The 23,426-nt window shown below is 39.1% G+C and overlaps 1 protein-coding gene across 1 annotated transcript; it reads left to right on the top strand.

Moving 5' to 3' along the window:
- Positions 1–563: 563 nt before the first annotated feature.
- On the top strand, positions 564–1,511 carry LOC144783849 (olfactory receptor 1E5-like). Its single transcript, XM_078662599.1, has one exon. It carries the CDS (start codon positions 567–569, stop codon positions 1,509–1,511), a length of 945 nt encoding a protein of 314 aa, XP_078518725.1. The 5' UTR covers positions 564–566.
- The last annotated feature ends 21,915 nt before the right edge of the window (positions 1,512–23,426 follow it).

Here is a 23,426-nt window from a genome sequence, read left to right as displayed (position 1 = left end):
GCCAAGGCACAGGTCGGAAAATATGTTGGAAAAATAAAGCCACAATGATGCCTTAGGAAGATAAAATAAGGGAGGTGAAAGTATCAGGATAGCCAAGAGAATATCTTATTGCAAATACGAAGAATATCAAAGTATTATGTGTTTCTTAATAATGTTTTGGAGTTTTTCTCTTGCAACAGGAATCAAATGGGTTTGTAGGGACGACTTCTTTGATATGGCTCTGCTCTGATGACGTTGCTGGAAATACCCTGGGTGCTCAACAGAAACATTTACATGAAGTTTGAAAACCTGATCTCATCACTGGAACAAATCTTCTCCTACTGAGGGCAGTGATCGCTACTTATTTTTGCTCTGTTGCACCTCTCATTCACAATTCCAGAGCCAGGAGGCTACCTCAAAATTCTTAATATCTCCATGTACAAGGATAGATATCTGCTTAAACTCACACTTGTTCCATTTGGCTTAGATTTTCTGGATACACTTCTGGTCCCTAGCCCTCTTTGATCAGTGAAGAGCATTTTGCCTACTAGAGTGTGCAAATCTCTCCCAGAAGTGTTTTAAAGAGCATGGAGCAGAGAAACCACACTGCAATTTCAGAGTTCCTTCTATTGGGATTCTCTGATGTCCCGGAGCATCGCTCATTCCTCATTACACTCTTTCTAACCTTATACTTGTTGTCCTTGGCTGGGAACATCTTCATCATCTCTGCCGTGAACCTTGACCCCCAGCTTCACACACCTATGTATTTTTTCCTTGGAAATCTGTCCTTTGTGGACCTTTGCTTGACCACAGTTACTGTACCTAAAGTTCTGAACAACCTCCTTTCCATGAGCATGGCAATCTCAGTTCAGGGCTGCATTGCACAAATGTATCTATTTGTGTGGCTGGTGACCACAGAGAGTTTCCTTCTGGCGGTTATGGCTTATGACAGATATGTGGCCATTTGTAACCCTCTGCACTACCGGATGTTAATGAGTGGAAAGCTCTGTATCTTGCTGGTGGTCATTTCCTGGGGTCTGAATTCACTTCATGCTCTGCTTCACACTAGCATGACCTTCCGGCTCTGCTTTTGTGGGCCGAACATCATCCACAGCTTTTTCTGTGACATCCCACCTGTGCTCGCGTTGTCTTGCTCGGACACTTCCACCAACCACCTGGTAATTCTGGTGGAGGGCTCCTGTGTGGCATCATTTCCCTTTCTCTTTATCATGGGTACATACATCCGAATCATCACTTCTATCTCAAAACGTCATGCAGCCCAGACGTGGCACAAAGCTTTGCTGACTTGCTCTTCCCATCTCACAGTGGTACTTCTATTCTATGCGACTGTTGGCTTTATGTATTTCTATCCCTCCTCCAGCTCATCTCAAAAAGACAACAGAGTTGTCAGCGTTATGTATGCGTTGGCAACTCCGATGTTGAACTCTTTTATTTACAGTTTACGGAACAAGGATATGAAGGGATCTTTAAGGAAAGCCCTGAAAAACATTTCCAAGCTATTTCTGATATGAGTTCTTAAAGTATCATCTACTTTGCACCACATACATTTTTCTTCCTACCTAGTGGATGGTGTTGCTTACACAGTATCTCTTGGATATGCTCATGCAGTACAATGAAGGCATCAAAATGTATCTTTTCAATCCCCATGATTTTGTTCTTTTGTGTTTCTCAAAGAAGCATTTGATGTTGTCTTTTAAAGACTTTAGCACCTTATTTTAGACTTAAAACAATATTTCAGTATTCAGTTTCTGTTCCATTGTTGTGCAAGAGTAACAGTGGTGGCTTGTGATCCTTGAAAATGATGCTGTGTAAACTACTTCCTCCAATTACACAAGCCAAAATATTTACCATAGCATTAATCTGCATTTTGAAATTTCATTTTATTATATTGTTCTTTTGATAAAACTGAGAATCTCCTTGAAAGGGACAAGGTGGGAAAAAGACAACAGGTCTCTTTCTCAAGCAGACAGTTTTTATATACTCATACATTTGTGGTACTACTATTCAGGTTCCCGAGACACATTGGGCCTGATTCACAAAGGTAAACTGAGATAAACATCTAACTTTTTGACTTTGGCTATTTACAAAGGGCATTTACGAGTAGTAAAGTTAAACTTTTGTCTCAGTTAAACGTAAGTTCTGGTCTTCAGTTTCACTTTTTTGTTTCAGCTAAACTTAAGTCTAACTGGCCCATTATGTTTGGGTAGCAAGCAGTTCACACTAATCTCATAGATTAGGACATCAGACAGTAATATTTAATATCATCCAAATATCTGCATTAAAATGTATTTGGAAATGCAATCATTTTGGTGTTTGATATTTTTGCAGATTTTCATTCATAATATATATGCAGCATGTTATAAGCATGAACTGCAAGTAAAATCAATTGTTAGGTAATGGGAATTAGATGTATTCCCTGTGATTCTTTGCCCACATATATTTAAGTATCATGCAGACTAAGGTAAGGAAAACAGTAATGCTATTTGGGGTCAATATTATTATTATGCTATTGATGCACATGTGAACATTTACTGTTGTAAAGCTGTCTGATACCTTTGGGTCTAGCTAGTGCTATATAAATCTCGCAAATAAATACATAAATGCCTAGCATGCATTTTGGGACTTTTTTTCTCCTTTTATTCCTATAGAAAGGATTCTAGAAATTCATGTAATATTTGAAGTTGGTTATTCAATTGATAAATAAGTACTTTATTTCAATAGCTAATGTTGATTTAGCTTCCCCCCCGTCTTCATGTCCATGTGGTGTATTTCATTTATATGTCACAGTAGGCACAGTTTTGCTATCCTAAGGGCTGAATCTATCTATCTTTTCACATGGGCATTATTTTTTTTAATGTTCTGCGTGTAATGAAGGATTTCCAGTTCTGTTGATGGGATAATCCTAAAACTGCTCATGCTTTTCTAAGTGTGCCTTATCATTTTCCATTAGAATGCAGATTTAGGCATAACCAGAGAATGTGGATTATGTCGCCTCCCCTTGATTATACCATGTCAGCAGGAATTTGGGTAACATTTGCTGTATGGAGCCTGTGTGTAGGCCAGTGCCAATTATGTAGAATATTTAAGAAGCTGAAGTCACATGTAATTCCCTTCTTGTAAGCCTTTGTCATAAGTCTGCAGTAATTTTGAAATTGATTTTTAGCATATGACTTTTGCTGATATTCTTACCATTTATCATTAAGGGAGAATTCTGTAGTTTGGTATATAATTTCCCGATAATTTTTATAACGATCAGAGATCAATTCCTGGTTTGTGCCCCAATGCTACACGTATCCATTCAAGATTTAGAGCTATGTGTATATTTTAGCAGACAGGGTACACAGTCACAAATGTGTCCGCAAAAATCTTGGCAAAATAATGTTTCCTCCGACAGAGTAGGTCCAATAAGAGGAAGGGTATTACACTCCCTGCCATATTTTGGGTGGGTGATGTGATGTTAATTATGGCTAGGTAAAATGTTGTTTTGAAAATATACAAATAGTGCCCCCCACATTTAGGGAAAATCCTTCCTGGGTATGCAGTTCATTATTTATTTGTTTTTTTCATTAAAATGGTGGCTGCAGGTCCTTTCAAGGTACAGAGATCACCGCTGGGCAGATGGTAATCCTATTGTTCTCCGACTCCCTGAGGGGCCAAATGTCCTCCACTAACCTGACAGATTGTACATCAGTCAAATTTTAAATCTAGCTCTTAGTCCTAAAGTACATAGAGAATCTCTCCGTTCAGTTCCCTGTCATATTTTCTATGACTTGGAATACCTGACACACATAGAGTATAATTGATAGGCCAGTTTCTGATTTAAACTCTGCACTGTCAATCTGTTGTGGTTTTATTCATTACGCTTCTCTGACGTGGAATGCTGACTCCTGATGGCTCCTTTGCACATGTGCATTTTACAACAGAACTTAGAACTTATCTCTTGAATTGTCTGGTGTCAAATGATTTCAATCCATTCCTCCACTGATTATTCCGAAAATGTCTACCTACATTTACCTTCCGTTTTTGGTGGTGGTTTGGGACAGATGAATGGTTTTACTCATCGGATTAGGGTTAAAGATCAGGCTGTTACTGTTAAGCGCAGGATTATGAGGCTTATGAGTGCGCCCTTTAGTGTCAGGTATCACCTTGAACACAAGTTGAATGACTTGTGTGAGAAAGGCGTCAGTGAGGCTATAAAATCATTTATATGGCTTTCTCCCTTGGTTGTGGCTAGTAAGAAAAATGGAGACCTTGGGATTTGCATTGACTTAAGCAGTCTCAATAAAAATATCTGAATCGACTCCCATTCTCTTCGTAAGATTTTGGAATTGCTAACCATGATTAATGGTTCCAAGTGGTTCAGTAAACTGGAATTAGCGTCAGCTTACCACCAAGTAATTTTGAGCCATCTTAAAGGCATCTCACAAGATTTGTGTCGCCCATTGGAACTTTTCAATATTGTATAATGCCATTTGGCCTTGCCTCTGCAGCGGGGGTCTTCCAGAGGATTTTGTGCCACATGCTGATGGGGCCAAGGACGTTGCTGTTTTTTCAGGACAAGGTCTTGATTTGCAGTGAACCCAAGGAACAACATGATGAGTCATTGTTCCATGTTTTAGACATCATGCAAGAGAAAGTGTATTTTCTTAGAGAAGAAATAGGAGTACTTGGGAATTGTGAAGGAGAAAGCCTTCTTCTAAGGTGTGTCCTGGTTGGATGTCTAAATGGGTGAAGATGAATGTCATTCAAGGTGTGGACGCCCAAAGTGTTACTTTGATGCTAGGACAAAATCTGTTCCCCAGGCTTTTGCCATTGGGGACACAGTACCTAAAAAGATTCATGTCGCCTCAAGAAGGGAGATACAAAGTTCTCTGAGCCCATGGTGGTAGACAAGGTTCATGGGAACGCTGTTAGGGTGAACAACAAACATTGATGGAATATGTCTAGAATTGTTAAGTTGAGTGGACATGCTTCTGGCAGATGTCTTTGTAGCAATTCGCCCGAGTTGCTTAATGATAAGCGTTCTGATGTTCTTGCTCCATCAGATTTGAGTAGGAGCAATAGATGTGATTCCGTTCCTGTGAGGTTTTGTTAACCTCATTTTTTTTCATCTTTTGTTTCCTTTCAGTGCTCTTTTCCTTTTTTCTTTTGTCCTTGTGTTCTTTGCCTTCCTTGTTCCTTGGCCGTTTCTCTTCCCTCCCTTCCTCTTTTTCCTTTTCTCTTCTTCTCCTCTGGTTTACCTGTTGTCTGGGGTTGCTTTTGTCTCATGACTCTTCTCTGTTGTGGAATGCTTATTCCTGATGGTTCCTTAACGGGTGTGCATTCCACAACAGAACTTACAGCTTATCTCTTAAATTGTCTGGTGTCAGTTGATTTGAATTTGTTCCTGTGTTGGCTGCTGTGCAGCCCCTGCCTTGAATAAAGTCATCCTTAACCACGTACCTCAAAAGCGGTGACTTCCTAACTACACAATCACAACACCACTGAATCTTGCCCTTGGTGAAGAGTGCCGAGTGCTAGTCCTCAAATCCAATGCTCTCCAAAGGGAGAGTAGTGGTTTAATTAAAGTTTATTGTTGTACCGCCAGGAAAGATTAGCAGTTATCGTATTCTGAGATGTTTTTCACTTCCTATGTGTGCTGCAGAATGCAGTACACATAGGAAAAGGAGAGACAAGGAGAAATAAAGGTATTTCTCCTTGTTGCGTACCCCTTACGTCTCTCCAGGGGAGGTGTAGGAATCTGACACATGCTCAGGTTTCTGAAACCTTGTAAATCTGGGAATGTGTCAGTTTCCGTGGGTGTTGCAAGGATACACCCACAACAACACCTATTGAATACCCGTTTCACACAGAGTAATGCGTGAAATGGGTCCATATTTACAAGGCCATGAAAAGCCACGCAGGGTGGCTTTATGTGGTCTTGTAAATATAAGCAAGGACACTGCGAAGCAGATGCATCAAAAAAAGTGATGCCCCGGCTGTGCAACGGGCTTGGAAATAAACCCCTCAATCTTTTCAATTTGCTGTTTCAAGGGACTCCTGAGAGACTCTATCGAGACCAAACGACAAGATGACACTATTGTTTAACCTTAATTTCTCTACAAAGGCTGAACAGATTTATACCGAATCACAAAAGCATACTCTCCAAAGGAATGATCTAGCTTTCTGCAGAATTTGGTCTGATTCTGTTCAGCCTAAATTTCTATGGAAAGATGCTTGAGGAAAACACATTTTGGGACCTGCCTTTTACTCAGCCCCAGCTTAATGTATCACTCTGAAACAACAGGAGCTAAGGTGGATGAACATTTATTTTTAAAATGTTGTGAAAACATATATATTGTCCCTTGTTAACTCTGCACTCATTTGACGAATGTCTGCAAAGCTACCACCCCTTTTTTTTGCGGAGTACTGAAAGTTTTGCAGTGTTTGGTCAAGGGACTGCAAAGAAAGTAAGTGGGCATTCAGTCCAATGCATTTTGCACAGACTTTTGTTGTTCGGGTAGAGGAAAAAATGTCAGCTGGATTCCTACAAAATTCAGTTGGGTATGGAAGGTAAGTAGGGTAAGTATTTTTTAAGTTTTACTTGTTTTTATCTTAGCTGTATCAGTGGCTGCAGTCGTACTGTGAACTACTGAGGTGTATTGTGAGGACAAGTCATTAGCTGATTGGCTAATGACTGTCTTTACAAAAGCTAAACTCAGTCATCTTGTTTTCAAGCAGCAGTTTTCCTGCAGTCTGCGTTATGCACATGAATGTAGATACGTATTAGGTTTGATATTATTTTTTCATTTGCATTACTACTATAGTGAAGTGGTACTAGGTAGGGAAAATATTTATACATTTATATATATTTTCTTTCAAATAAACGGAGTACCACAGTGTAAAAAAAAATATAAAACAAATTGTAAATATGCCATAAGACAGTGTATTTGATAAATATAGTGGGCCCATGTGTTTTTCCAACTTTTTGACAAATTAAATATGTGCCAAAATATGTCTGGAGTAGTGCCTTAAGAAGTGCAAATTACCACGTTACCAGTTCACCATGCACTTCTATAAAAAGTTTGAGAAACGTATGAGCAAAAATGTTTACATTACAAAAAGTGTGAGTTAAGTGTACGCTCAGCCAGCTTATGCCACTCCAATGTACCACACTCCACTCTATGCCAGTCAAGTGTATGCTATTTTACTATACAATAATGCAATATATGCTCCTACGCTGTACAATACCCCACTCTATAGCACACCACTCGACACTAGCTCAATATACGTGAATACAATCTACAATATTTACAGGATGCAACTCCACTTTAACACACTCCACTCTATTCTATCCCAATGTATATCACTGCACTGTACAACACTATAGTGAATGCCACTGCAATATATACCACTCTTCTCAATCCAACTGAGGTGTATGTCAGTCAACAGTATGAGACTCCACTGTAAGGCACTCTGCTGTATGCTATTCCAGTAGTGTACGCCACTCCAGTATACAACATTCCACTTTACTCCACTTCAGCATACCAGAATATACTGTACCACAGTACACTTTACAACACTACCCTCCACTATATTGCACCACAATCCACTTAATAACACTCCACTCCACAAGACTAAAATGTACGAATATTACACATTAAGTTAATAACATTATAAAACCAATGGAATTCACACACAAAAACAAAGGTTAAATGTAATGTATAGTTAGGAAGCGTTAATGATGTTTGATATACAAATCCAACATAAAGTATGCAAGCATTAGAAATTTAACAGAAATAGTTAATTATTTCTGACATTTATCGTATACGTACCACTTTCAAATTACAATGACCCATACTTATAACTCACATTTAAAATTACACACCACCTTTAAATTGATATCTAGTGCACTTTCGAACACAGCCTTGTCACATCACTCGCCACACTGCATTAACTGCCTTTTGACCCCTAAGCATCACTTTGCTGCAGAGGCCACGTTGTCGAATGGGAGTGACTGACAGCTGCCGCACATCCTATATCCTGAGTGAGCAATATTATATTTGTTGCATGGTTGACGATGGATTTGAATTTACTTCCCATACATGAGTGATGCTTACATGATTGTAATTACTTAAGGGGTGTCTTCCTTTTTGGGTCCTGATGATGTGTCCGCAACAAATTGACGCTTAGGGGTTAAAATGAAGTCATACATGCGTTGGCTGTAAGTGAATACTTCCTAAAAGAACCCATTGGGTCATTGAGGACCAGGGATTTCTGCTGTAAAACTAAAGCATTTTTAATGTCAACTTATTATGTTTGCAAAAACAATGCGCACTTTGCTCATTTTGTTGAAGTCTATATGTACCATTTCTCTTTTGTTACGTATTTGCAATGCATTTACCTGAAGCTTGCACAGGCTTGTGCAGCTAAATATTCAGGTACTTGTTTGAACCCCTGAAATGTTTTTAATTTCGATTTTTGTTCACAAGTTTTCTTTGCCTTAGAAGTGAAGTCTTCCTGCTTCTCCTGAGGGAAACATTATGTTTTTCCTATACAATACCTACCTGGGTATCTAATAATACTGGGTTGCCCCATTATTTATTTTATCAAGAGATGAAGAGGGCTGTATGAAAGCCTTTCTGTGTTCTTAAATGTGGCTAGACCTAATAGCTTGTACTACAAAATACACTATTTGCAACAATTTATCAAATTCTTTCTTTCTGCGGGAGCACCCTAGGGCTAGGTGATGGCAGTCCATCGCGGTTTTCTAACTTATTCTGTGGAATGTGTGGCTCTTCGTTGTTTTGAATTGATTTCTCTTCACTCCCAGTTGGGCCACGTTGTCAAAGATGGCAATTTGTGTGACCCTGGGTGTCCATTGACCCGGGGCTTAGCACAATGCGCTCACACCAGAGACCCTTTCAAACTGAATTTCACAGCACTCCTAGTCTTGCCTGAACTGATCTGGCTCACTTCATAACACAAATTCAGCCACTACAATCAACCCTGTACACAGACTTCGCACTGTAAGCATTTCAACAAAACAGTTTGCGATTTATTAAAATATCAACTTGAATTTAGAATGTTAGAGAGCTGGGTGAAATGCTGCACCTGAGGAAATGATGAAAAGTATTTTGTCTAATGTGAAAATGAATTTTATCTTATTTGTAGACATTTTTTATCCTGGAATTTGCCGCTTTTAAGATATGTATTATCGAAATAAAGCTATCTTGACTGACTGACGGAAAAGTGATCACAAGAAATGACCACAAATCATACACTTCGAGCTTTGCATTCAAAGAATCGCACACATAAACAAACATTTGGCAAAACCAATAGGTATTGCTTTTAAAAGGTGAATGCTTTCCTATTTACAGACAATGCGTGTTCACATTGGCTCTGCTTCAGTCAAATCATATGTGCTCACTGTGACATAGGAGCCTGCACTTTTGCCGTCTTGGAGTGGTAAGAGAAACATTCTAAGTTGGCTGCGTCAGTTCGCGTGTCGCAACTGATGAACACACATGCATTGTCATGCATCAGCATCTATTTTTTTTTTACTTCACTGTTCCAACACGCTGATGGCCATTTGAGAGTACATAATACAAGTTTACCACTATTATTGTCTAACAACTAATTTTTCCTGCACATTCTTACCTTGTGAACTCAATAATTGCATTTCATTTTCAGACAGTTAACTTTTTTTTTACCTCATTCTACTTGACTAGCTAAATGTTCTGTCGAAGTAGGGTGTCTTTACGTTGCCTTGTAGATATAGTTAAACCCTTGCGCCACCAGAAAGTCACAAAAAGTGATATTCCTGCGGTGCACAGAACTTGTAAATGAGCTCTTGAGAATGTAGGGGCACCTAGGGGTATGCAGAGACCTGCAGTCAGTGGTTTTAAACAGGGCCAGAAGAGGAAGCTGTTCCTCCATGTTTAAAAATCACAGCAGAATATAGTGTAATCTGCAGTGTTTTTTAAACATAAAGGGACTGTTCTCTCTTCTGGCCCTTTTTAAAGACCAAGCACTGCAGATTAATTTTGCCGCTGGAGTGGTGGAATTTATTAGAAATTCCATGTTACAAGAGATGCGCTGAATTACCAAATCCGTCCAATTCTTCCAGGAGAATTAAAAATGTAGCCCACCCTTCATTTTATGACTGACAAAGAAGTCTGAGATGTGCTACTTATGATGACAACTGTTGAGGTCCCTTTGGCATGACTCTATCTAGGCATGGTTACATTCACACTAGTGATGAAGATCAGAACCATGGAGCAAATTTACAAATGTTTTGACACAGGGAAGCTCCGCAAGTATTCTAGCTGTGCTGCAGGAATTAACTGTATCTACAGGAATCAGCCCATTCCTGTCCTTTCTGCTAGCTCCGGCACATACACTGCAGCTGAGCACAAAAGCAGGCACTCTTGCACCATTGTGCAAGGGTGTCTGTGTTGTTGGCATGATTGTTTTTGTTCAGGAATGGACCCCTTCCGCCACAAAAACAATCAAAAGAGGTGTTTAGCCCATTCTGTTTGTGCTGCAGAATGCAGTACATGTGGAGAGAGGAAAAAACAAGGAGACCTGCTTTGGGAAGGTGTTAGTTTTGTTGCTGCCTCAAATTTATGCTATATTGTGAATCTGGGCTAGAGTCAAATACAATCGAAGTTGCATGGGAACACCCAGAGAATCACCCATGGAACACTCCTTCCACGCAGAGTAAGTCATTGGTTGGCTTTGAGTGGCATTGTAAATATGGCTCGGCACACTGCACCTCCAGGGCATCAAAAAAGTGACTCTCCGTTGGCTTAAATGTGCTGCAGGGGCATTATAGATATGCCCCCTAGTGTCAGCAGGGTTCACCACTGACAACCTCAAAGTACCCAATGTTGCAGAGATTTCATTCTGTGCATTCATGATTTCAAAATGGTTGTAACCTATTTTTGAAAGACAAAATAGGTACTCCTGGAAGTGTTTCATGTCTGTATCATGGAAACCATATCTGGCGTCTTGTGTGCACACTTGTATGGTGACAGTAATCCTTACGCGTATTTCTCTAGAAGTTCCCTTCTTTCAAATATCATTCTGATGTAACAAAAAGTGCTGTTTCTTTCAGCCAAGTGACTTGGACACATAATAGAGCCTTGCTGAATTATAAACACACATCTGTAATTGGGAAGTTAAACAAAGATAAGACAATAAAGTAGCACATTAGCACAAGTTACAACGCTCATGGACCATCAGTTCATGCTTTTTTAAAGTCTGTCACCTCTCACGCTCCTAGCATGTGCTCATTTCACATTCAAAACATATTGAGATACAGGGCTTGTTTCAGCTCTCAGGAGAAGTATTACTGAAAGGGGTTCACTTTAACAAAAAGCAGTCTTGGGCAGATAGGGTAAACAATAGAGCCCTTGTGATGGAGTGGAGTATGGCTTTTGCTAAAAGGTTGGGTGCAAAACCTATTACTACAATAAAGAGGGTATATCAAGTGAAGACACTATCAGCGGCACCATATAGGGCAGGTGTTTGGGGTACCTAGATAGGGAACCTATCTGGTACAATACATTACTCAAGATCCGTAACCGCACTTTTTTCCTTGCAGACAGATCCAAAACTAAAACTGAGTTAGCCTGGGAAAATGATTTTTCACTAGAATGGCCAATCCTCTTATGGGATAAGATTTGGTCTAAAATCCATAAAATCTCTAGAGCTGCCAATACTACCCAAACTCTCTATTTTCTTTACAATAAAATTCTATTTACCCCACTGGTTTTGTCCACCTTTTCCTCAGACACCCCCTCTACTTGTTGGTCATGTCCCTGTCCTTCTGCAGATTTAAAATATATGCTATTTGACGGTCCTCCTATATCCCAATTTTGGAAACTAGTTTGGTTCCAACTCCAAAAGATCTTTCAATTTCAAGTCCCTTTTTCCCTTTCCCACATCTTTCTAGGTTCCTTATCTGCTGACCTTCCTCAAGCTCACCAACAGTACCTGCTCATTGATCTTCTAATAGCTATTGCTTTTCATCACATTACATCTAACTTGAAACAAGCTTCTAATGTTTCTTTCCGTTCGTGGTGGAATGAGGTCTGTTTTCATCACCGACTAGATACCAATTATGTTTTTCCCGACTCCCTGGCAATTAAAAGAGATCTCCTTTGTCTCCCTTTAGTAACTTATCTCTCCTCCTCTGCCCCCTCAGTCACTACCCGTGCTGTTAGTTCTGCTGAGGTACAAAAACCACCTTGATTTCCCCATTGCCTTTTTCCCCACTATTAACTGTTGAATGTTATTTATTGTTATATCCAATATGATATTTAATCTATTCCACTTTGTAATTTTATTATGCTTGCTTTGTCGCTCTACTTTTATAATTTTGATAGCATCTCCTATTTATTTATTTGTATTTTGTATTTACGATCGCATCATACCCCTCCTGATTTTATAACTTAATGATTTATAATCTTATCTGTTTCTTCATTTCTGTTTCTGTTCTTTTATTTTCAATAAACTCAACTTAAAAAAAAAAGAAATCAATGCTGTTGTACCATCTGACACCGTCGATACTAGAGGGTGAATACTCCTATTTAGAGAGCATAGCTTACTCACAGCATATATAGATATATACTCATGAGATTCCGCTTCAACTTAATCCGGCTGATGGTGGGCTTTCCTGCAAAGCGGTTCAGATGTACAACCTGTTGCTTTGCCCTTGCGGTAAGGGATCAGAGCAGTCTGATATGCATATACTCTTCTTTTGTGGCCTCTATGTGAAGGAATGTTCTAGATATTTACTCTCAATTTTAAAGAAACTTACAATTAGGCAATGTTGCCGTGCTTTATTGTATCGAAAGAAACTTCATGGCCCACTTACTTGCTTTGCGATAGCTACAGTCTTATGTCTAAGGAGGAGAAAAGTGGATGACCTTAATGTCTAAGAAGGGTGATTAGGCAGGTTTTACACTGCCCTAAATCCTGTCTTAACCTTAGATCGTATATGACTGAGGTCTGCTGTCATTGTTTTCCCCTTTCTTTGTAAGAACTCCTATTTTTTTATGCATTTATGGGTTATTTGTTTGTTTTTAGTGGTCTTTGGGACCTGAGCTGAAACAAGCTCTTTTCAATCTATAAGTTTTTTTAAGCTGTTTGAATCATATTATCCCAAAATTGTGTCTACAAAACTATCTTGAGAAATTTGTAATCGTATTTTAGTCGTAATTGTAATCTGATTTGGTTTTTAAATGTTTTTTCTCTACATTTGCATTTTTATGATCTGTATTTGGATCAAATAAAGAGATTAATTTATTGATTGATTGATTGATTGATTGATTGAAAGGTGGGCAGGTTTGTTTTACAGGGTGGTGTAACACAGAATGGTGCCCCATCCTGCAGAATGTGATGAGGAGCCCCTAAGTCTTACATATCTCATAGATATTCACTATCCTCGGCCTACATAAGCATTTTCCCTGAAGAATGGGGCCCCTATGGAAGGCTAGAGGCTCTATTGTGCCGCAGGGGCTGCAGGGGCCTGCATTATGGACCTGGTTTACACACTTAGGGCCTTATTTACAAGAGGGCTGGGCCACCATAACATCCCTTTTTATGATTCTTCATTGGCGCAGGACTCGCAATCATATCTATGAGGTGACACAAAGCAACCTTCTGTGGCTTTGAATAGCCTCAAAGATATGGAGTAGAGCAAGGTAGCATAAAGGGCTGCGTTGCTTACTCTGTGTCAATGCAGAATTCTATGGGCTTACAGAGGGATTTCCCACAGATTTTGACACATTCCCAGGTTTACGAGGATTTGTAAACCTGGTTGGGAAATATATCAAAACGGTGCGCCTCCTCAGAGGAGGCATAATGAGGAGAAATAACGTTTTGCATTCTGTAGCGCACATAGATAGAGGAAAACGCCTCCATTGGTTATTTCTGTGCAGGAAGGTGTCCCTTGCTGCACACAAACAATTGTGGCAACAACGCAGACAACCTTGCACCACAGTCAGGGGGGTGTTCCATTGTGGTGAATTGTATCAGCTCTGCTGCCCATTCATGCATGGGAAGAGTGGCTCAGCTGAGGAAGGGGTAAACTGCAAGTGCTTGTGATGGCCCTTCATGGCATGACTGGATAGCAAAAGTAGACCAAAATGGTAGCAGTTGGAAATGTCTGATAGTTCTGCCTTACTATCCTGGATAGGATGGTGGCCATTGGGAGCAAAGGGGGTGGGGTTGACACCAAAGAGCAACAAGCATATGTGGTGGGAGGATAGGGGTGGGTGCAGGGTGAAGTCAGTCTTGTACAAATTTGGAGAGACTCTCATTTTCTTTTTTTTCAACATAGTTTTCTTGGGTTTTTCACATACATGAAAGGCAACACATTACAGTATTGGCAGTTGCATCCATTTCATTGCATGCATAGGACCAATTCATGCGCTCACACTTGGTGTTACCAAAGGTACAAACAGACCCTCACACCTTGTAACTTATACCTCTAGCATCCCTCCCCCCTCACCCTGGTCAAGATCCACCTAATATGGATTTGTTTGTTACAGCAATGCCCTTCAAATATAAGCTGATCCCTTGCCATTATATTCCTGAGCAAGACTGGTGCTCCCCATCTGCTTTCTCTGAAGTTGTACCCAACGGTAGGCCTGAGGTCCCTTTGTAAGGTCTATAGGAATTAAGCCCACATCCACCCTCTTCCATAGATACCAGCTATCTGGGGTACAGCAGGCCATTGAGGAGGAGTCTGAGTCTTTTATACCATGTAACATTGTGTCCCATGATCGCAATGTTTTCACGGATCCCCTTAGAGGCCCTCATTTTATAATGTTCACATCTGCAAAATGTAGTGGGTTGATGCCATCATTGGTGGTCAGCCCTTCTAGCCAATTCCTGAAGACAGATGAACAACAGTAGACAATGGCTGAAAGGCACAATTCAAAAGCCCCTTTCTGTACCTCTATATTTATATATTTAGTGTATATGTTGTATACGTATATGTAGGTTGTGTTTTGTGTATGTGTTCTTTTATCGTAGGAAGTCTAACTAGACAGCTAAACCTGCCTGTAGGCTAGACCTGAAAAGAGTTGTTTGAAATGCAGTTCTCAACTACATACTTTTGGTAAGTTGACACATTCTCCATTTCCTTAATTTGAAAGATTTTCAGCTTTACAAAACTTTACCTCCAGGGGAAAACACGGGGCAAATTTACAAGTCCCCTGCGCCACCAGTATGTCACTTTTCGTGGACCGTATTTACAAGGAGAGTTAAAGCCACCCAGCGTGACTTTCCCTCTCCTTATAAATACGGCCCCTTTGAGTTAAAGGGGCGTTCCATGGGTGTTGCTGTGGGGGTTCCCACGCAACACCCATGGAAGAAGACACATCTCCAGATTTAAAAGAAATTGTAAATCTGGAATGCATGTGAATGCTACACCACCCTAGAGGTGGCATAGTGAGGCGCAACTAGGAGAAATGTTTTCATTTCTCCTTGTTTTTTCCTGTTTCAATGTGTTCTGCATTCTACAGCATGCATTGAAAGAGGAAAATGCCTGTAGTGATTGTTTTTGTGCAGGAAGGTGCCCCTGCCTGCACAAAACAATCTCCCCACAATGCATGCAGCCTAGCACCATGGTGCAAGGGTGCCTTCACTAGTGCATGGCTGCAGTTTGTGCGCCAGCACAGGGGGAAGCAAAGAGATTCAACATATTGTTGTAAATATGTTGCATCCCTGCGCTTCGGAAGTGCTGCAGCGTGGCGCAGCCAAAGGCCTACAGTGACACGCTGCGGCACTTTCTCGTAGATCTGCCCCCATGTCTGCAAATTAACTGCTATATAGGATTTTAATTTGCAGAGCCTCATTAAATCTGAGATACAAGCTGCCATACAGGATGTCTACCACTGTGTGGAAAACAAACATTTAAGGAGTTTGCTAATGGGAACAGAAATATGCATGAATGTATAAATGTTTGAGTTTACCCCTATTCGGTAAAAGTATTTATTGTTGCATAGAGAAACTGAATTTTCATTGGAACAGTGATCACATAGTGCAAAGAAAAGATAGAGGAGAAGGTGAAAACCAAGGGCTGCTACACTTTTGGTTTGGTGTGTAACCTTAGAACATGTGTGTTGTGGAGTTAGAAAGGCATAAGGCTGAATTGTGGTCTGCAGATCCAAATCACCTTGATAGTGTCAGTTGGTAGCTCACAAGGCAGGTGAGTCATAAGGGGCAGAATTCAAAGAAGATACAAACAACAGTGGGGAACACTCCCAGCTGAATAGCTAAGCAAAATACCTAAGTGCACACATATATAGAGGGACTTTGGTTCCTTTTTTCATCTATGTATTTGTTCAACTGTGATTTACATGTTGCTACCACCCACCACACCGTACCTTATGGGGCAATCGTCATTTTATTTAAATACTGGCTTTCCCTCTCTTGCACTGTGAGTAGTAGCATTTTTCTTCTTCGTTCATGCATATTCACCTATAAGGGCCTCATTATAAGGCACGGTGGACCAATGCTTTACTCTGTAAATTCTTTCCATTCCTTATTCTTTTTTCAATCCTCCTTGCATGTTTAAGCTATTTGCAACCTGTGTTTTGTTGCACTGCAGTATTCATGTACAATGTCCTCCTCTCCTATCTTTTTTGTGCAGAGGTCTCCACCACTTGTGCTGAGGTATCAGTTCATGTACGTATACTTTTTGTAATAAATGTGGGAGAGAATGGGGAGAGAGGCTGAGCAAAAGGGAATACGTACTACTAAATAGGTCAAGCTAAAGGAGGGCTTAGGGAGGGACTAAAAAGCATATCCTATCAAGAGTAAGAACATTGATACTCACAAAAATCATTCCAAAGTTATTACAGCGAATAAGGGGACAAAACTGACTCATATGTACTTTAGTCAAGTCTTGGAGTACATCAAACACCGCCCATGGCCACTCATAGGTACTGCAAAAAACTCACAAAGAAACAAATGGAAGCATAAACAACAATAGGAAAAATAGTAACTTTATGCGAAACAAAGAATTTAACATTTTTCATTCTTTTGTCACTTTTTAAATTGTTTAACTCTTATTTTTAAAAACTTTATTTAAAGGCATAAAACACTTAGAACACATCTGCTAGTGTAGTGAGGCGGGAGTGTTCAGAGTGGACTCCTCCACCGATGTGCAAGTGAAGCAATTACAATACCAATCTTTCAACTGCAGGTTGACCCTAATATTTATTTTTATGTCTCTTCGATAGCTCTGAAGGAGATCCTGATGACCATAGAAGATGATCAGTTACTGAGCCCTCACAATGTCCAGGTGTTAATAGGAAAGATGAGAATACTCAGAGACTCAGTAAATGAGCAGTTTGCTAGTTTATGTATCCTCATGACCTCCTTGATTGCAAGGAAATATCTCATCTGCCTCCACAACCATCCCTATACCTTCTAGTCTCCTAGCTTGTCTATGTTACTCGTTTGCCCCACCGTTGTGTATTGCATTTCCCTATTAGCAACAAAGAGAGGTGGAGAGGAACAAAGGCTCATTACAGGTCCAACACACTAACCATAGGGATGCTTACGGGATACAACACTCCAAGCATGTAAAATGTTATACAAAAAAAATGACAGAGTTCTGGGATCTTTTAGATTCAAACTGCAATAGTCCACAATTGTATTTCCCTAGCGATGTCAGGTCTTGCCATGTCAGCCATCTAATTCCCACTGCAGAGGAGGATAGTAACATTGCGGTGGTTAATAATGAGCTAGTGAATGGCCAGAAAAAATTGTCCCCAAGGAACTTGACTCCCGCTTGGGGATGACTTTATTATTTTTGTAACTTCCTTTTAAACTGATTATGGTGCCCAATGTGTTTTTATTATTTGCCCACCACCTCCAAGATTACATTTCCCCTCTGATCAAAGACAGTATTAATTTTCTTTTTTTCCAATCCTAATGACAGTTTTCATTACTTCTATGAAATATAGCTTCTTTATGTAACATAAAGAAAAATATACATTCAAGATAAATATTTGGTCTTTATTAGTTTTTCAATGTAACTTTTCTTTAATACAAATTCACATTTACTTCACAAAGAGTTAGATCGTGAACATGTAACCTATCAACTCATAACAGTCCATTGACAGCATTCCACTTTAATAGTTACTGAGGTTTCAATACAAATATAAAATTGGTCACCAATGAAAATTACAGACAAATTAAAAAGTAAACTTCCTTACTTCCTTCAAAAGTAAACACAAAAAAAAAAATATATATATATATATCAAACCGGTTCAAATCCCAGAAATAGGAACGAAGCGGCACAAAAAATTTAGTTTTGGGAAGGTTTAATCACCAACAACAACGTGTTTCAGCTGTGAAACATCCTTTGTTAAGCTGTTTACACTACCTCACAGTCGCTATTTTGTAAGTCTGATGTCATAATGAACATAGAGAAAACACTACTGCCCGCAAATGCGGATATCTTCCAAACAATACACATGCAATTTTTTTACCTAAACAATTATGTCTCTGAGAAATCAAATTAATTCAGAAACAATATTGCATTTATCTTACATATGTTTTGAAATTCGATTTCAAGATATCAATTCAATCATTATAATTCGTTTTCATCACAATATAAATACAAAGCGAAGAAAGGGGAAGAGAAAACCAAAGAGATTTTATGGAGAAATAATTGCCGGCAACTATAGTTTTTTCTTTTGCACAAATTGGAGAAAGAAGGTTAAAGGAAAAACTCAGTGCCGTCTTCCTATTAACAAGTGCCAAATGAATTATGCACCATGACATCAGTGTGTGAAACGCATATGGAGGATTGCAATGCCTAATTCCACACGTATAGTACAAACTGATTAATTCGATGCTAGTCTATGCACACATACAATCAATGCCAAGTGGCCCATAATTCTCAATATGCAATATAAAACAATCTATGCTTAATTGATTATCTAATCATGTGTAATGAGTTATAGAAGTGATTCCCCTAATAAGTTTATATGATGTACTAGGGAGGCGTGAGGAATTACGAGTTGTGACTGAGATTAGATCATGGGGTATAGGTCTGTGTGTGTAATGGTAAATGTGTGAAAAACTAAATAGATAAGGACAGGTAGAAGGACGATAAATGATGCTAATATGTTATATGGTTAATAATTATTGTAGGTATTTTGACGAATCATATTCATAATAAACAATATTAATGCAAATAAACGGACATAGGCTCTCAAATGCCCGTTTTGAACCAAATTGAAAGTCGCAACAAAATACAGCAACATGACAAAAGTATTATTATGTAACATCCCAATATAACTGTCCTGTGTGGATCTGTGCACCCTCAATTCATTGTTAAAATCACAATAAAACGAGATGTATATATGTCTAGTGATGGGGTAAAATCACCTCACACTAGTAAACCACCTAAAAGAGACAAAATAAATTCTCATTTAGACACAGTTATTTAAAAAAAGTTACTGAATGTAATTTAGCAGACAAAGTAGCAATAGGGTGTTAGGTACCAATGTGTGTACAACGTTCTTCCTCCCTATTTCATCCATACGGGGACCTTGTATTAAGATCAATTATTTATTTGGATTCTAGGATTCGTAGCTCTTTTTCACGATCCCCTCCTCGGATGTGTTTATAGACCCTATTAATGCCAAAGAAATTAAGGAGTTTTCTATTGCTTTTATGTGCTTCATGAAATGCCTCGCTACTGGATAATTAAAATCCATGTTGGTGATGGCTCTTTGATGTTCCAAAATGCGTTTTTTAGGGCTAATTTAGTACTGCCTGCTACAGCGCATCCCACACGGGCATTCTAATAAATACACCACAAAATCAGTAGTACATGTGATGAACTTATTGGTGCATTTATCTTTCCCATTGTACATTTTATAAGATTTACAACTGGAGATGGATTTACACGCTTTTCAGGTGTTGCACTTATGAAATCCCTGAGTGGTTTGAAGCCAAGTAGTTTTTATTTCAGAATTTTGATAGCTTTGGACCAATTTATCTTTTAGAGATTTTGGTCTCCGATAAGTAATAACCGGAAAATTACTAATAGTTTTACCTATTGTGTTGTCCGATTTTACGAGACTCCAATGCTTGCCCATGAGTTGTTTTAATTTATTAGATCTTGCATTGTATGTTGTTATCATATGAGGTTGGTCAGTTTTGCCCTGTGTCTTGTTTTTACCTTTAACTGAGAAAAGGGCATCCGTATGTGTAATGTTGCATAAGTTAGTCTGCGCCTGATTAAGAATGTTTTCGAAGTAACCACGTTGTTTGAAGCGTTGTTTAATATTTAATGCTTCTTTGACAAATGTGTCATTGGTACTACAATTTCTGCGTGCCCGCAATAGTTTCCCGTACTGAATACTATTAAGTAAAGATTTGGGGTGTTGAGTTTGCACATGCAGGGTTGTATTACCTGCAGTTTCTTTCCGAAACAAAGTAGTTGTCAGTTTGTTTTCTTAAACAATTATTGGTATATCAAGAAAGTCACATGTTGTACTGCTGATGGTGTATGTGAAACTCAAATTTAGATTGTTCCTGCCTAGTGTGTCAATGAATTCCATGGCCTGATCTTTTTCACCATCCAAGATGATGAAGAGATCATCTATGTAACGGATCCACAATGGTATATGTTCCGAGTACTTCTCATTGATCTCATTCCATACTACTTGCTCCTTCCACCAGCCTAGAAACAAATTGGCCAGGCTGGGGGCAAAGCAAGTACCCATCGCGGTGCCTAATCTTTGTCGATACAGAGTTTTCTCAAATAGAAAAATACTTTCCTGAAGACAAAAAAACATCATTCCCCTTAACATCATAATAAATTCATATTTCTCAATACATTGTCTTTTTAGATAGTACATGCATGCTTCAACCTCCTTATGCTGGTCTATACAGGTGTATAATGAACATACATCTAATGAAATTATTAGATATCCCTCTTTCCATCTGATGTGATGAATTCGCTTTAAGAAATCTGAACTATCCCTGCAGTACGATCTTAAGTCCGTGACATATGGGGCCAGGAAATGATCCAAGAAAATTGAAGTATTTTCTAATAAACCTCCATTGGAGGAAACAATTGGTCTCCCAGGTGGTCTAGTGGCGTGTTTATGTACCTTGGGCAAAAAGTACAGACAGGGTATTTTACCAAGTCAAAGCTGTAAAATTGTGCCTGGAGTGGTAAATGGCTTTTGTCATTTTACATCTCGGAAAGGACAGTACTGTTCTAGTCCTATGCTTAAAGACTTTGCTGTAGAAATGGCAAAAGACTTTGTCCTTTTCTATCTCGGCGTGGATGGCACTGTGCTAATCCTATGCTTAAAGACTTTGATAGAAAAGCAGACATTTGAGGTGAGCAGATCTAGAGTGTCGCTGGTGTTGAGAGTGCTCTATACAGAAGCTGCTTTCCTCCTAAACTTGAGAACTACCCAGAGTTCTCTGCTTCTTTTTTGCATATATATATATATATATATATTGCCAAAGAAGCTTTAGTTTCCCAAAGCAGAGAGGGTCGCACTCACCAAGGATGTTCAGTTTCAAAATTTTTTTTTATTTCATGTAGTATTCCATTATTATGCTCCAAACCAGACAGCAAAACAAAGCGCCGACGCGTTTCGCAGCAGCCGCTGCTTGATCACGGCAATACCAATACTTTTCAGTTACTTGCATATAACATGTTTGAAAAAACCAAAAACATTACATCACTTCCTGACATGTGATCCACACACCCCTTGGGCTTATGGGACTTGTAGTCAAAATTATTTTCATAGTCTGTTATGTATTACACCATACACTTTAGGGGATTTTTTCTGTGATTGGCAACAAACCCATCCGACACATAACTATTTCTGATATCTCAGTGTATTACATCGTGCATTATCTTATTATATCCTATTAATACATATTTTTAATTTATGCAATTGTTGTTTATCATGCTCTTATATGTCTCTATTTGAGTCTTGGATTATTTGATATGCACATATAATTCTTCGGACTGATTCAGCCCAAACGGGGTCATAGTCCTGAAATTTAAAATGTGTCGGGATTCTTTTTGACGAAGTATTCTCTCCAGATTTCCTCCTCGTTTGTTCTCTGATACCTGGTCAATGCCATAGAACTTTAATAGTTTCCAGTCCCCGTTGTGGCTTGTTTCCATATGTTTGGCAATGGCATTATTTTTGTCTTTATTAGTGGTTGCACGTGTATGTTCAAGGATCCTTTTCTTTAATTCACATGTTGTGCTCCCTATGTATTTTTTCTTACAGGGGCATTCAACCACGTACACCACATATCTGCTCTTGCATGTGATTAATTTCTCAATTTTCCACATTTTATTGTTTGCCATTTGGACCTCAGATGTTGGCTTTGCTATTTGGCACGTCTTGCAATTATAGCATTTTACAAATCCCTTTGTTTTCAACCAGTCACTGTTTTTATTTTCAGGATTGAAATGGCTTTGTATGAGCCGGTCTTTTAGGTTTGTAGCACGACGATATGTTATTGTGGGGTGATCCCCCACTAAAGTACCAATGCTGCAATCTAATTTTAGGATTTTCCAATTCTTTTTCAGGATTGAGTTTATTTCTTGATAATTTTGAGTGTAGTCTGTTATGAATCTTATTTCCTGTGGGTGCGTTATTTCTTTTTCTTTCACCATTAGACAGTCTTTTCTGGTTTTTTCATTCGCTCTTTTCCAGCAATTGCCCACAGTGCTGGCACTATATTTTCGATTTTGGAGTCTTTATATATTCACTTAAAAAACATAGGTTTCAGGCCTTATATAGTGAGGAATTAGCATTTAAAAAACATTGAAATTGCTCCTATATAGTTAGTTGTACTAACTATATTTCGCGCACCCGCAATCCACTGCTGATGATGTCACATATTACATCATTCATGACATGGTCAGTGACATCACTGATGACATCACTGATGACATCATCCAGTGACTGTGTGTTTCTGTAAAGTTCAAATATGTTTTAAATATTGAAGAATGAGCGGATTTTGTAAGTGTCTGGATGAAGGATTTAGTAGGTGCGTGACTGACTGTATGAGTGAGTGATTAAATGTGTCTTACTAAAAGCATGGGTTAGTGACTAAACTATCTGAATGTGTGCATCAGTATGTCTGTTGTTGTGTAAGCTGCTGCATGTGTTGATCAGTAGCTATATGAGTGGCTATATGGGTTATTGATTGGTTGCCCAAGTATTTGAATGGGAGACTGAGTGTGTGTGTGGGTGGCTGGGAGGTGTGTGACTCTGTGCATAGATGTGTGAGCAGTTGATTCACTAGGTGTATGAGTTCAAGAGTGCATGTGGAAACAGCTATATGGGCGGTTGACTGTGTGCATGGGTGTGTTGGTGAGTGAATGGATATCTCAGTGCTACATGCGCAAGTATGTACAT

This window comes from Lissotriton helveticus, chromosome 10 (genome assembly GCF_964261635.1).
Source record: "Lissotriton helveticus chromosome 10, aLisHel1.1, whole genome shotgun sequence".
Taxonomy (NCBI): Eukaryota; Metazoa; Chordata; class Amphibia; order Caudata; family Salamandridae; genus Lissotriton; species Lissotriton helveticus.
Note: the sequence above shows the minus strand (reverse complement) of the source record. Positions and strands in the feature narration are given on the sequence as shown.